Raw genomic sequence first — 16,212 nt, 5'->3', positions numbered from 1 at the left:
TTGGTGCTTATCTCCATTTCTAAGCTGAAGAGCCGGTGTTGTCTGTAGACACCTCCAAGGTCATGTGGCCACTGGCATGACTGCATGGAGCGCCATTACCTTCCCGCTGGAGTGGTACCTATTAATCTACTCACATTGGCATGTTTTCGAACTGCTAGGTTGGCAGAAGCTGGAGCTAACAGCGGGCGCTCACTCCGCTCCTGGGATTTGAACCTGGGACCTTTCGGTCTGCAAGTTCAGCAGCTCAACGCTTTAACACACTGTGCCACCAGGGCCATAGTCATTAGGGTTGTGCAAATTTTTCGTTAGTCATTGTAAATCATATCACATTTGTTAAATGTGTACTTACAAGGCCATATCCAACACGAAGGCTTTAACACACTTCGCCACCGGGGTTCCCTCATAATCACAATACTAAGTGCCATTTCTAATTGCTATTACAATCATATGTATTGGTGTCATTTAAACCTTTTAGAAAATCCAGAATGATTCACGTTGTAAAACTTTGGGACACAGATCAATGTTTGTGGGGTGTGTGACAACTTCTAGGATTTCAACGCGAAGTGACTCTGCGTTGTGGTTGAAATCTACAAAGTGTTTGTAAAGCATGGAATAAGTTGAATGGTTTCTAATTTTGTTCTTATGTTCAATAATGCGGTGTTTATCTTGCCTGCTCACTTGGCCAATATACATGAGAGAGCGGCAACAAGTGATGACATACACTACTCCTTTAGTGGCACAGACGGCAAAATGATGTAAGAGATTACATTCACACTGTATAATTAGGTCAGTTTAATATCACTTTAGTTGCTGAAGATCCATCCAACAGAAATCTGGGCCCCACCTACACTGTCATCTATATACATAAAAATGTTCTGTGCATAATTAGGACAGAAGAAACAACAAAACTAGTGGGCCAAATCACATCAAATTTGGCCACAAAAGACATAGTCATCAAATCTATGTCTTTCAAACTGAAAGGAGATTGACTGAGAATTAAATCAGTTTAATTCTGTAGTAGATAATCCAGTCCATTTAAACCTCTGTTGTTTGTTTCCTTTATCAAAACTTTTGCAGGAGTGTAAACCAAAACTGTGGAGAAGCGTCGTAGTTCAGAAGGAAAACACTCTTTTAATACAAGACGTTCAAGAAGAAGATGGTGGAAACTATACTTGCGAGCTGAAGTTTGAAGGAAAGCTAATACGGCGGACGACTGAGCTCAAAGTTACAGGTAAGGGCTCCTTTGGAATGAAATCACTGAACCAGGAAAGGTTGGCGGGAATAATTTGAGATTGTTTTGTCTATTTTCATTTCAAAGTAGTTCTGGACAGAATATTGTATCAGATTACTCAGAAGCAACTTAGCCGAAGCAAAACAGAGAATTAAACTTGATTAAATCAATGACTTTATAGACATCCATCAAATATGAAATCTGAAAACATTTGGAAAGCTAATGTTTTGACCTCCCTGGATGCAAAGTAATGGAACTGAGAGTCACAGGGTAAAGGAAATCAATTCCAAGTGATGAATTGAATTAGAAATTACGGAATCGGAATGTGTCCTAATGTTTGTTTACATCGGTCTGACTTTGATCAGAGACTAAGAGTTAATTACTCATTGGCAGAATGTCTGTATTACCAGCAACAGTGTTGTTAATAATCAGTGTTAATAATACTATTGTCACCATCAGTACTTCCTGCATCTAATTCTGATCCTGTCAAGCATGTACATTATGGATATGCCTGAACTTCAAAGACAATTCCGGATTGATTTGAGAAAGGGAATTGCAGTCCAAATAAGACTTTTCTAGAATCTGTCTATTAAAGATGTTACACACCTTTGATTAAAGTTGCCACACGACACTTTATGAATTTCGTGCATATTAGGCAGGCGCGTGGTTTGTAATTATCCTTCATGTTTACATAGTCTGCTAGTTAATCTTCAATTATCTCTTTGAATATAAAGCAAATGCTGATTTTCTACCTGTATGTACTTCATCGTACTTCTTTCCCTATATATATATATATCTGTGGAATGCTGTCCAGAGTGGGAGAAAAAAACTCTTGTCTGCTGGAGGGAAGTGCAAATGTTGTGATTGGCCTCCTTGATTAGCATTGAATGGCCTTGCAGCTTCAAAGCCTGGCTGCTTCCTGCCTGGGGGAATCTTGTGTTGGGAGTTGTTAGCTGGTCACGATTGTTTCCTGTGTGGAATTCCCGTTTTCTGAGTATTGCTCTTTATTTGCTGTCCTGATTCTAGAGTTTTTAAATACTGGTAACCAGATTTTGTTCATTTCCATGGTTTCTTCCTTTCTGCTGAAATTGTCCACGTGCTTCTAGTGGATGTCAATGGCTTCTCTGTGTCGTCTGACATGACGACTGTCAGAGTGGTCCAGCATTTCTATGTTCTCAAATAATATTCTGTGTCCAGGTTGGTTCATCAGGTGCTCTGCTATGGCTGACTTCTCTGGTTGAGCTAGTCCGCAGTAGCTTTCGTGTTCCTTGATTCGTGTTTGAGCAATGCTGGCGTTTGGTACTGCATCGTATATGGTAGACTCCTGCAGAGGTGAGAGGATCCCTCTTGTCCTTTGCTGAATGGAGCATTTCTTGGATTTTCTTGGTGGGTCTGGAGATACTTTGCAGGTTGTGTTTCTTCATCAGCCCACTCTATGCGGTTAGTGGTTCCCTTGATGTATGGTAAGAACATGGTCATACAGCCCAGAAAACTCACAGCAACCCAGTGATTCCAGTCATGAAAGCCTTCGACAATAATTTAATTTTTTTCCTATTCATATGACATAAAGGAAAATTGGTATAAAATGATGTATATCACCCCAGACAGATTGGCAAAATCTTATAAAAATATGAGTGCAAAATGCTGGAAATGCGAAACAAAGAGGTACTTTTTCCCACATGTGGTGGAGCTGTAAGAAGTTAAAGAATTTTTGGAAAGAAATACACGGAGCAATTCAGAAGATTTTTTAAAAAATTGAAATACAACTAAAGCCAGAATTCTTCCTGTTGGGATTTATAGACACAAAGTTAGAGAGAAATAAAGACATCATCTTTTTTGATGGACACCCGAGCCTTTGAGAAAATGATGGTGCCTCCCTTTACTCGGGGGCTATCTATATATTTTCTGATAAGACCAAGACCCTTAGCACACAGAGGCACTTCAGGCAAGGTGAAAAGATAACCGAATGAATTTACTGAAAACAGGAATAACAATGGGCTAACAAAGGGCTAACTATTGTTAAGGTAGCTTCAAATAATACATTACGAAAGGAGATTTTGCCGGTTGCAGTCATCTCTCTGGAATCCTTGAAAGTCTTTTGCCTCTGATGTAAGACGATGGATTATTAGCTGGTGTTTATAAGTGATCTTGATCTTCTACTTTGTGAATCTTGGGCTGACCACAAGCTTCTATTGTCACCAGGACTGATGGTATAGGAAAACTGCTAAAAGTGGAGTTTATTAGTGCTAAGGATGGCTGTTTGGATCGCTGGGCCTAAGATTACCAGACAATGGCAAGGTCTCTAATGGCTGTAGCTCTGTTGCAGAAAGAAAAAGGAGTCTAGCAAGAAAGTTCTGTAACAGGCAAATGGAACAGACCAACTAAGGCTGGCCTCTGGGGAAGATTTTTATGCTCCACCAAAAACTAATACAAATGAAGGCATCTATACATTTACATTGAAGGAGATGAGAATAATGATTTGATCAGAGTTGGACAGTCTTATCTTAAATTTGAGCTTGATGTAAATATTCAAAAACATTTAACCTACTGATGCCTCAATTAATGTAATTTTTTGGTATCTATTTTTATTTCTGAAATTTCCCACCCTCGGCTTATACTTGAGTCAATGATTTCCCAGTTTTTTTATTGTGGTAAAATTAGATGCCTCGGCTTATATTCAGGTCGGCTTATATTCGAGTATATATGGTACTTTTGCGAGCTCAATACTTCGGGTATATCTGGACCATTCTCTCCTGTTATCCACTCTGGTGTTATGATCCAAATGTCTTTTTCATTTGTCTTTTCAAATAGAACTTGCTTTCAAAATCTTCCATTGGCTCAGTTGTACTGATGGACGTTAGAGAGAAAGTTTACCCTTTTCCTCAACTTCTGCTCCAGTTTTGCTGAGAGTGTCTTTCTTCCCATCTTTGTGTCTTCTCAGCCTCTTCTTGTGCAACATTTTGAAAATGCCCAGCTCCCCCGTTTCCACTCCCAAAAGCAGAATGCGCAAGAGTCATTTGCTTTGGCCATGACAAATTATTCCACTCAATTACATTGGTGGAATACTTCTGCTTCAACTCCCCGTTCACTTAATCTCTCTTAAATCCCATTAATTCCTTAATTTTCAAATTGTGCCTGCTGTTATTGCAAGGAAATTTGTTGCAGCGGTTGCTCCAGACTGGAAGCCCTTTGCGGTCGAAACAATCTGCTCAGGTTTCATTTCAACCAGACGCAAATTGTGCTGAAGCATCCCTTTCTGTATTCGACGAGAGAAGAAAAAGCAAATCACCTCCCTTCACCCATAGCATTTTGATCATTTTTCAATATCAGAGTAAATCCTCACTGTGGGGAAAATCGGTTGACATGCTCAGGCATTGGGGTCCTGTGACTTTGTATCAAACTGGAAAAAAAAAATTATGCAGCAAGTGCCAAAAGACAGCATATCTTGTTCTCTTTCACTTTTATAAAGTCCAATCCGATCCAAGAAGCCTTTATTGGCATATATATCAAGATAGTGTAAAATGCAATCTACATTATATATTTATTTATTATTTATTTATTTATTTACAGTACAGTAGAGTCTCACGTATCCAACATAAACGGGCCAGCAGAACGTTGGATAAGTGAATTAATTGGATAACAAGGAGAGATTAAGGAGAAGCCCATTAAACATCAAATTAGGTTATGATTTTACAAATTAAGCACCAAAACATCATGTTATACAACAAATTTGGCAGAAAAGGTAGTTCAAGATGCAGTAATGCTATATAGTAATTACTGTATTTACGAATTTAGCACCAAAATATCACAATGTATTGAAAACATTGACTACAAAAATGCGTTGGATAATCCAGAACGTTGGATAAGCGAATGTTGGATAAGTGAGACTCTACTGTATTTATATTCTGCCCTTCTCACCCCGAAGGGGACTCAGGGCGGATCACATTACACATATAAGGCAAACATTCAATGCCTTAACATAGAACAAAGAAAAGACAAACACGGGGCTCCGAGCTGGCCTCGAACACATGACCTCTTGGTCAGAGTGATTTGTTGCAGCTGGCTGCAGCTGGTTGCTCAACAGCCTGCGCCACAGCCTGACAGAAAACTTCACATTTGTCCTACATTCAGTTTGCAGACTTCATTCAGAAACTTTGCTACTGTGAGCAGGGCCGGCGCTAGGTAATTTTCAAGTGTAAGTGAACAGAGTTTTGCCACACACACTATTATATTATGTTATATAGGAATTATTATATTTGTGAATTTAGCACCAAGCATTGAACTGGGATATAGGGCAGTGTAGACTCAGATAACGCAGTTCAAAGCAGATATTGTGGGTTATTCTGCTTTGATATTCTGGGTTATATGGCTTTGTGGAAGAGCAGTGAGGGTCCTTCCACACAGCCATACAGCTCGGAGCACCGCGTTTGTCTTTGTCTTTGTTCTATGTTAAGGCATTGAATGTTTGCCTTATATGTGTAATGTGATCCGCCCTGAGTCCCCTTCGGGGTGAGAAGGGTGGAATATAAATACTGTAAATAAATAAATATAACCAAGAATATCAAGGCAGATAATTAAAAAGCCACCAAAAGGGAATCTGGCCCCCGGTATTTAAAAAAACTCTAAAATCAGGACAGTAAATAAAGAACAACACTCTGAAAACAGGGGAAATCCAGACAGGAAACAATTTGGGCCAGCTAACACCTCCTAACCAAGGATGCCCCCAGGGAGGAAGCAGCCAGGCTTTGAAACTGCAAGTCCATTAAATGCTAATCAAGCTGACCAATTGCAACATTCACACTAGCCTCAAATAAATAAATAAACAAATAAATAAATAAAGGTGAGATGGAGTCCAGCTGTCCTGAGCTGCAAGGACAGAGCCTCTTGTTGCTGAGAAGGCCATTGAGTCTTCTTCTATGGGTGTGAAGGCGATCTGGCTGTGACATTGATCGACAGGGTTGATTTGGCTGATCTGGCTAGCTAGGCGAGTATCCCCTTCCTCCCTCACTGCTCCTTGTGCATCCTTCGACATCCCTTGGCTGTGTGCTCGGTGGAAGAGGACGATGTCCCAGGTATAGAAAGAGTGTACCGAGGTCTCCAGTCTTCAGTTCCGGGTATACGATAGCTGTGCTCCCCTACTAGGACCTCCAAACAAGCTCAAGGTCCGCTTTTATAAAGTCTAATTTAATGTAACCATGTCTTATTGGTGGGTTTCTCGTGGGAGATCGGTTGGCAAATATACGCAGAGAACGCCGGAAGGACTGACTTGAGCGTATGTTCTAAGAAATATTCACGTAATTTTATTACTAGCATCAATTCACTATTGGCTTGAAAGAAACATTTAAGTCGCTGGAATTAATCAGTTCAGTCGCTTTGGTTTCGATGTTGTGAATATTTAATAATAATTACAGGGAACGAGATTAAAGGCCAAGCCAACCGTTGATTAATCGCGGCTGGCTTTAAGTGTACGGCTGGCTCGGGTAATCACGCAACCTCGCTTTCCTTACCTTATCCATGTCCTCATGTTAGGACATTTGTCAATTCCTCCCACACCAGCTATCAAGTAAGGATGAAGGAACATAAAGGGTAAGGGGTCATAGATATTTCAGAGTGACAAAGCTGTCGTTTCGGATGGCAGCTGAATGCTTAAGCTTGCTCTCTACTTTTGCCTTCCCAGCTCCTTCTATTAACCAGGATGCCTCAAATCCCTACGAGGAGTCTTTGGGGTGAGAAGGGTGTGATACAAATGTAGTAAATAAATAAATATTAAATAAATAAATTTTAGACTTAGGCTCGCCCAAAGTCTGAAAGCACACAACAACAACAACAACAGCAACCCTAATTAACTTGACTGTCTCATTGGCCAGAAGCAGGACCACACTTCCCATTGAAATCCTGATAAATGTATGTTGGTTAAAATTGTTTTTATTTTTAAATATTATATTGTTCTTTCATTCTTGTTGTTGTTGTTGTTGTTGTTGTTGTTGTTGTTGTTTTTGCACTACAAATAAGACATGTGCAGTGTGCATCGGAATTTGTTAGACTACTTGGAGCTTCCGAACAGTCTTCAAAGACGACCCCATGAGATGCATCTATCCAATTGAATTCCCTCATATTTATATTTCTGGGGAACAGTCAGCAAGTTCATTTTGGGGCAAGAATTCCCTCTGAGCCTTATGTCTGTAGGTGAGCTTCCAGGTCAAACGTCTCCATCAAGGAAATTGCTTTTGAAAATTGCCGGAAGGCAATGTTTGACCTGACCTCGCTTAATTTTAAGAGACTGCATCTCAGTGGCGGAGCATATGGTTTGCGTGCAGAAGATCCCAGGTGCATTCCTGGTTATTCCCCGGGCAGTAGGTGATAAGAAAGACTTCATCACACACAATTAAATAAGCATTTCTACACATTTCTACACACTTAAGAAACTGTCACTGATGGTGTCCTTCACACAATGCAAGCTTCAAATGTGGGGTAGTCGTATCTTGCCATTTCAAACGTGTGGGGGTTTTCCATAATTCCCGAGTCGATTGGCGAGCGACTTATTTCTCAATTCCTTGTGTAGATGCCCAATTTAACATGTGATGGGAATCCCCCTTTGCCTGTATGTAAACAAAACAATGATGCCGAGATGGGCAGACTCTATCCCTTTCTGCCTTTCTGCCATTACCATTTTAAGACTGAGGAGGTATAGCAAACAAGATATTCAAAACATTCAGAAGAAAATGGCAAAATGTAACCTTAGGAATCTCCCTCTTCCCGAGTTGGGTTATAAAAATCCTTTTGAACTCTTGCCTCATGAAACTCTTGCTGTGCTGCTTTTTTTGCCTATCAAAAGGATAGCAGGGAGAGATTTAAGAGAGCTAAAGCTCTCCCCTCCCTCCTGTAAGAACAAAAGAATAACCCCTCTTAAGCCTATTAAAATCAAATTAGGTTATGATTTTACAAATGAAGCACCAAAACATCATGTTAGACAACAAATTTGGCAGAAAAAGTAGTTCAATACACAGTAATGTTATCTTGTAATTACTGTATTTATGAATCTAGCACCAAAATATCACAATATATTGAAAACATTGACTACAAAAATGCGTTGGATAATCCAGAACGTTGGATAAGCGAGTGTTGGATAAGTGAGACTCTACTGTATTATTATTATCCCTAAGTCTGATCTACTTGACCAAGTTGTTTTGTGAGGATAAGAGAGCTGTGCATTCTGCCTTGATTTTATTGAAGGAAAGGAGGAACATAAATGAAACTAATAAATCAACAAATGTTGTTCCTTAGCCAGATTCCTATGGCGTTTTCTTGACATTTTCATACGGAAAGTGCAAATTATATTTCATGGCACCATCTTGATGTTTTTCTCCTTGAAATAATCTCCATATGATAGCAAGGCGAGTGAGAAATAGGTCAAGTGCTGACACAGATGGCCCTAAATGTCCACAGAAGACGTTCCACAGCTGAGTTTTCTCGCCGTTCCTCAAATGACAGCTGATCTCAAGATCTGGATATGATGTTCTTCCAACATTTCACAGCTGAAAATAGGCTCACTCTTGTATAGTTGGAGGACCTCTGTCTTCCCAACAATTATGGTAGAGTAGATGCAACTGAAATGCCATCTGGGTAGGAGACAGAAGGGGAACAGCACATTGGCAATGGACATAGTGAAGAAATATAGGAATCAATCCATTCTTGGTTTATACTGAGTCAGAGCACTTCTTCTTAGTGTTGTCTGGATTATCTGGCAATGGTTCTCCAATTCTCAGATAAAGATCTGTCCCATCGTCTGCCATCAGATCTTGATAGCAAGGGCTGAATTTGGAACCAGCTTTGTAAAAAGTGTCGTCCTGATCACTCCATTGTAGATGCCACACACATTTTCTAATCAACATTTGAAATGACATTTTGTTGAGTGAGATGGCTGGCCCATCTAACCCTATATTGTCTAATGTTTTATTTTTTTGCTTATTATTTCTTGACTCATGAAAATGAGTAATGTTAAAAATTATTACTGTATATACTTGAGTATAAGCCTAGTTTTTCAGCCCGTTTTTAGGACTGAAAAAAAAAACCCTCCTCGGCTTATACTCGGGTGAGGGTCATGGTGGGCTTATATTCAGGTCGGCTTATACTCAAGTACAGTAGAGTCTCACTTATCCAACACTCACTTATCCAACGTTCTGGATTATCCAACGCATTTTTGTAGTCAATGTTTTCAATATATCGTGATATTTTGGTGCTAAATTCGTAAATACAGTAATTACTACATAGCATTACTGCGTATTGAACTACTTTTTCTGCCAAATTTGTTGTCTAACATGATGTTTTGGTGCTTCATTTGTATAATCATAACCTAATTTGATGTTAGGTTGATAATAATGCCTCCTTATTATCCAACATATTCACTTATCCAACATTCTGCCAGCCCATTTATGTTGGAGAAGTGAGACTCTACTGTATATATGGTATAATTATTATTTTTCTCTATTATTATTGATATTGTTACATTTATTATTTTACTCTATTAATTATTATTATTACATTTATTATTTTATTCTAGTATTGTTGTTACTTTTACATTTATTTTACTCTATTTTTATTATTATTAATACATTCATTATTTTACTCTATTTATTTTTACATTTATTATTTTACTGCATTTATTTTATTATGACACAGCAAACAAGATAGATATGCTGTATTTTGTATCACAAAACCACAAGCCTCTGGATTATCCAAGCCATTTTTGTAGTCAATGTTTTCAATATATTGTGATATTTTGGTGCTAAATTCGTAAATACAGTAATTACAACATAACATTACTGCGTATTGAACTACTTTTTCTGTCAAATTTGTTGTATAACATGATGTTTTGGTGCTTAATTTGTAAAATCATAACCTAATTTGATGTTTAATAGGCTTTTCCTTAATCCCGTCTTATTATCCAAGATATTCGCTTATCCAAGCTTCTGCCGGCCCGTTTAGCTTGGATAAGTGAGACTCTACTGTATTGGGAAGGCAGTGAGCAGGTGGGTCAGAACTCACTTCAAAAATGCTTTAGATCTGAATTAGATCCGAATTTAACGAACATACGAACAAATCGCACAAGCCTACTAGGTAGCAGCACACAACCTCAGCAAACCAAACTGCTATTGACTAGGAAAGGTGACAGTTTTCTGAATGATTTAATAACAGCTGCTCTTTAATTTTGGGTTCCCAAGTCAATAAGGATAGGAGAAATGGTGGTTGGCAGAGTGATAATGGTGTGCATGCTTATTGATGTGCAATGATTCCAGAAGACGGATTGAAGGAGGTGGGGGGTATTATGCCAGATTCCCCTTAGAAGTACTGTAAAGACACAATGAGAAATGTAGCAATATGCTGCAGCCTATGAATTATATATCACTCAGCTACTCCAAGTGCTTTGCTTTACAGCTTCCCAAGTTGCCTGTCTGTCTTGTGAACAAGGGAAGTAATTAGAATGGCAACTAATGTTCTCTTTCATCAGCGTGCGATGACTTCTTCCATCACCTTCTCCCTGTGTTCACTTAGAGAGAGATTCTGTTATCTAATACAGAATGGGTAGACTTCAGCCTAATGGGATAGGCTTTGTTTTTCTCCGAGATCCACCGGTCGGGGTCTGATGTAAAAAGCCTGCACTTAGAATAAAGGAATTCAAAGCCCAAACATTTTTTCCCATTTAACCAGCATAATTTGAGATGCAGGGAGGAGGTTTTCTTGTGATTGTTATTAAACAACCAGGAGTCCAAAACTCTTGCCAATCTGTGGCCAGTCATTGAGGGAGCCACGGATGGATGCAAATCTCTCTTCTGCCTATTCACTGCAGAGGCATGGCATTTGTGCCGTCGCGCCTGGGGCTATAACTCTTAGCGAAAGAGGCATGGACGTGACATCTTTCCCCAGGGGATTGCTTCCTTTAGGAAAACTGGAACTCCCAAGGACCAAAACACTGTAGATAACTCAAAAACTGGTTTTATTGTTCACAAAAGGTTATCTGGAAGTTTCAAAGAGGTAAAGGAAAATATACATTACAGTCTTTGGTTGTTTTAAGTCAATGGAGCTTTGTAGCTGAGAAGCTTTTCCAGGTCCCTTTTTCTCAATGGCTGTGGATGCCGAAGCAAACTCAGCCTCAGTCCAATGACCTATGTTTGAAGACACAGTCTTCCTCTGTTGCCAAATGACTGATTTGAAGGCGCTTGAGACTCCTCAACGTCGTTCAGGTTGAACATGAAGCATAGTTATCAAGGGTAAGAACCTCAGAATTGGTGCTGAGAGGTAACTTTATCAAGGGCTTTTAGAGCCAAGTCTCTCTCTCACGTCCATCCGATAGAGAGCTTGCTGGTGGAATAAAAGGAGGAAACACTGTCCTACTCCAGGAAGAGGTGGAGCCAAACAGTTGAGCTGAGTGAGCAATATAATAGGTGCAAACAACATTGATTGATAGATATAAATAACCAATCCAACTACATTTACAGGGTATGGGCAAAATCAGGCATGATACAACAATTCAAATCCACTCGCGCCGTCACAGCATTCAACATTTCTTTCTGCACGGAATCATTCACCATTCAACTCTCCCATGCCTGTTATGAACTGAATTACAGTAGAATCCCATGCTTGCCTACAGATCCGGTTATCCGACAAATCCGGGTATCCAAGATTCGGTCTGCCCGTTTAAATCGGATAACAGGAACTCTACTGTGTTGGGAAATCATCCTGGACTACTCAAGTCTAAATGTAGTTAGATAGATGATAGAGTTAGATTGAGGGAATCCTTTCCATGTTTCCAAAGCATGCCTAGACAGACTTTACTGTGTTTCACTCAATCCTGTTTACGTCACATCCCTTACTTTGAAGTTAGCAGAAATGTGACTCTCCAGGGACACTAACTTCTCATTGGTCAAAATGTCTTTTATGGCCCCAATAAACTGGACCATGAGGTTGGAACCATTTTGGTTCTCTTCTTCTCCTTTGTTCTTCTAGCTAACAAGAAGCATCCTGTCATCTCTCCTGGCATGATGTAACTATTTAGATGTTTGTTATTTTTCCTTTCTTATTTTTCCTTAGAAACCAGTCTAGAGTAGACTAGATAGCTCCCAAGCCTTTCTATCTACAATGGAGTTCTTTTTACCTAAATAAATACTTTTTGAACTTTTATTGAGACTCTGCAGTCCATTGCAATCCTAAATGGTCAAAGGCTTCTCTTTGCTCGCCCCGTGTAAGTAACTGCTGCATTTGAAAGCTTTGCTTTTGTTACTCTGCTGATTTTGGTGGAATCTCCCCCAGAGAGGGTTAAATTGAGTCTAACCGCTCAGAGATTACCACAACATACTGTACATTGTTTAACTGTTCTGAAGTCAACAAGAATATAAAGATTTCCCAAATTTCGGCATTTCATGATTGATTCTCCATTTGCAGTTCTCTCTGTTGCTGTTGACTGAATTTAAGGTTAATTAGGAATGTTTCTAATGTTTGCTCAATGTTCTGCAAAGATTTCTAGTTGAGTATTTTAGACCTACCGCTTCATCACATGCATTAAATACTACCAAGCCACCCTGTGAGGTAGGTAAAATTGAGAGGCAATAACTCCAGAGTTTATCTAGTTTGCTTCCTATATTAGGTTTCTATTGTTATTATTATTGTATTTTTTATTTATTTATTATTTAAACTTATATGCCACCACTCCCCTAGGGCTCGGGGCGGCTTACAAGAAAGGCTAAAATCTAACAATTTAAAAACATCTTTAAAATATCTTTTAGGAAAAAGCTCTCCATTTTATTCAGGAGTTCTCAGTTGGTTTGCCATGATATTTTAGTGTATGATAGAGGGAGGGAAATCGTCCATTTAATTTCAAGACGGAGAATGCCTGAGCTGTATGGTAATCTACTCTTCCAAACACTTGACATGTTCAGTGGGATGACGTCTTAGATGTTACTACCTGTGCCCGGCCACGCGTTGCTGTGGTGAAGTATGGTGGTATGGGAAATAAAGTATTGAGGAATTGGTGGTAGTTAAGGTAAAGGGTAAAGGTGTGGAGTCCAGATAATCCAGTTAAAGCAGATAATATAAGATTATAAATGGGTTATATAGCTGTGTGGAAGGGCCTTGAGTCTACACTGCCATCTAATCCAGTTAAAATCTAATAATTTGTATTTTATAGGCAGTGTGGAAGAGGCCTAAGTGAGGCCTAACTCTGCCTGTCCCCTGGGTGAGTGGATTGCTAGGAGACCAAGTGGGCGGAGCTGAACCTTCTAACTGGCAGCAATTGGATAAAAACAATTATTCCTCCCCCTCTAATTAGGACTTTATTTTTCTTTTCTTTTTGTTGTATCAACCTAGAGGCGTGGATGATGGGTTGTGTTGTCAATTTTCGAGGTTGTGGGGTGTTTAGTTTTGTTGTTTTGTCGGTCGCCAGGATTCCATCACTCTTTTATATATATAGATTTGGAACTAAATCTATGCCTGGCTTGCTTCCCCTGCATATTTCAGCTTCAGGTTAAATGTTCTTCCTTATTTTCAAATAAACCCCTTGCATGCAGCATATCGGAAGGAAGTCAAGATGAGAACACTTCTTCCCGGCATGCTTCCTTTGTCCGCTTGTGTTTCTCTCTGCGTGTGGTAGCATTCAATCACAATAGCATCCCATTTGGGCTTTGAAGTAGGCACAGCTTACGAATGAAGACTAGACCTCACTTAGCCTGGCCTTCCTGTCTTGCTTATGAAATGTGAGCAGATCAAAGCACATGGTGAGATCGATGCAGGCAGCAGTTGTTTTCCTATGATGCTCACCAACATACAGGCACTAATAAACTACACATGCTGGTTGTGTCTTTTGCATTTGTAAAGATGACAAGACTGTTGCAAAATACACAAGCATTTTTCATTTCCTGGAGTAGAAAGTGTTTTGTAGGTCCATGTTGACTGTTTATTGCCTATGTTTTGTTTTGCACTTGTTCTATTTTGTATTTTGTGTCACTCCTGGAGTGTTTTGTGAGCCACTCCTGGTGGTGGGATGATAATAATAATAATAATAATAATAATAATAATAATAATAATAATATCCTCAGCTGCTGTAAGAAAATCACACAGACAGACTACAAACAGAGACACAATTATGTGGCCCAAATGATTCATTGGAACTTATGTCTCAAGTACCACCTCCCAACAGCAAAGAACTGGTGGGATCACAAACCTGCAAAAGTATTGGAAAATGAGCACGCAAAGATACTGTGGGACTTCCGAATCCAGACTGACAAAGTTCTGGAACACAACACACCAGACATCACAGTTGTGGAAAAGAAAAAGGTTTGGATCATTGATGTTGCCATCCCAGGTGACAGTCGCATTGACAAAAAACAACAGGAAAAACTCAGCCGCTATCAGGACCTCAAGATTGAACTTCAAAGACTCTGGCAGAAACCAGTACAGGTGGTCCCAGTGTTGATGGGCACACTGGGTGCCGTGCCAAAAGATCTTAGCCGGCATTTGGAAACAATAGACATTGACAAAATTACGATCTGCCAACTGCAAAAGGCCACCCTGCTGGGATCTGCACGCATCATCCGAAAACACATCACACAGTCCTAGACACTTGGGAAGTGTTCGACTTGTGATTTTGTGATATGAAATCCAGCATATCTATCTTGTTTACTGTGTCATACAATATAATAATGATGATGATGATGATGATGATGATGATGATGATGATGATGATGTCGTCGAAGGCTTTCATGGCCGGGATCATAAGGCTGTTGTATGTTTTCTGAGCTGTATGGCCATGTTCTGGAAGTATTCTCTCTTGACATTTCGCCCACATCTATGCACATCTTTGCAGATGCCTGCCATAGATGTGGGTGAAACGTCAGGAGAGAATACTTCTAGAACATGGCCATGCAGCACGGAAAACATACAACAACCCTATAATAATAATTGTTATTATTATTATTTTTATTCATTGCAGACACATTTTCCTGCCTTGCGAATCTGCTTTAATCACTGAACATTTTCAGTCTTGCAACGCTGTGATATGATGACTGAAATTTGCATAAAAGAATGCCCTTTCTTCACTCATGGTGGGCTTTGTTTCCTGAAATAATGTAATCATATCTTGTACCAGAGAGAAATTTCAAGCACAATTGGCATTTCACAAGAACGTGTGGGTCACATTATTGTTTTGCTTGGCTATCGGAAGATCTGTGCCCAATGGGTCCTGTGAGACGCTGGTTGCGGAAACAGAGTGTTGACTTCTTCCATGACGGCTTCAGAAAACTTGTTCATCATTGGCAGAAATGTATCAAATTGTCTGGTGATGATGTGGAAAAGTGAATAGTAGAGTTAAACAACACATTCTAAGGATTATTTCTGAATCTGATTTATTAAAATATTCCCATCCAAACCCAAATAACGAAGGTGGAGGCATTACTTTTCATTCAACCCTCGTTCATATATATAGGTAAAGGTTTTCCCTTGACCTTAAGTCTAGTCTGACTCTGGGGATTGGTGCTCACCTCCATTTCTAAGCCAAAAAGGCAGTGTTGTCGTTGTCCATAGACACCGCTGAGATCATGTGGATGGCATGACTGCATGGAGCACCGTTACCTTCCCACCGGAGCAGTACCTATTGATTTACTCATATTTGCATGTTTTCAAACTGCTAGGTTGGCAGGAGCTGGGGCTAACAGCAGGAGCTCACCCTGCTTCCTGGATTCAAGCAACCTTTCAGTCAGCAAGTTCAGCAGGTCAGCGGTCGACCCATCCTTATGTTTTTATTGATGTGTTTTAACTTTGTCTTATTAATGGTTTGATTTTAATCGTATGTTTTAATTTTTCATTTGTGCGTTTCCCGTATTTGATGTTTTTGTATGTATACTCTTTTGCATTTGTAAACTGCCCTGAGTCTCTGCGGGGAGATACAGGCAAGGTACAAGAATAAATTATGACACAGCAAACAAGATAGACAT

The 16,212-nt window shown here is 39.6% G+C and overlaps 1 protein-coding gene across 3 annotated transcripts in view; it reads left to right on the top strand.

The window, feature by feature from the left end:
* Positions 1–16,212, top strand: part of il1rapl2 (interleukin 1 receptor accessory protein like 2) — a 584,424-nt gene that overhangs the window by 349,172 nt on the left and 219,040 nt on the right. For all 3 annotated transcript variants that reach the window (XM_062963793.1, XM_008119838.2, XM_008119837.3), the window contains exon 5: positions 1,078–1,231. In XM_062963793.1, coding sequence (XP_062819863.1) covers positions 1,078–1,231 — 154 coding nt within the window. The remainder of the gene's footprint in view (positions 1–1,077; positions 1,232–16,212) is intronic.

Source organism: Anolis carolinensis, unplaced genomic scaffold, assembly GCF_035594765.1.
Source record: "Anolis carolinensis isolate JA03-04 unplaced genomic scaffold, rAnoCar3.1.pri scaffold_12, whole genome shotgun sequence".
NCBI lineage: Eukaryota > Metazoa > Chordata > Lepidosauria > Squamata > Dactyloidae > Anolis > Anolis carolinensis.
Note: the sequence above shows the minus strand (reverse complement) of the source record. Positions and strands in the feature narration are given on the sequence as shown.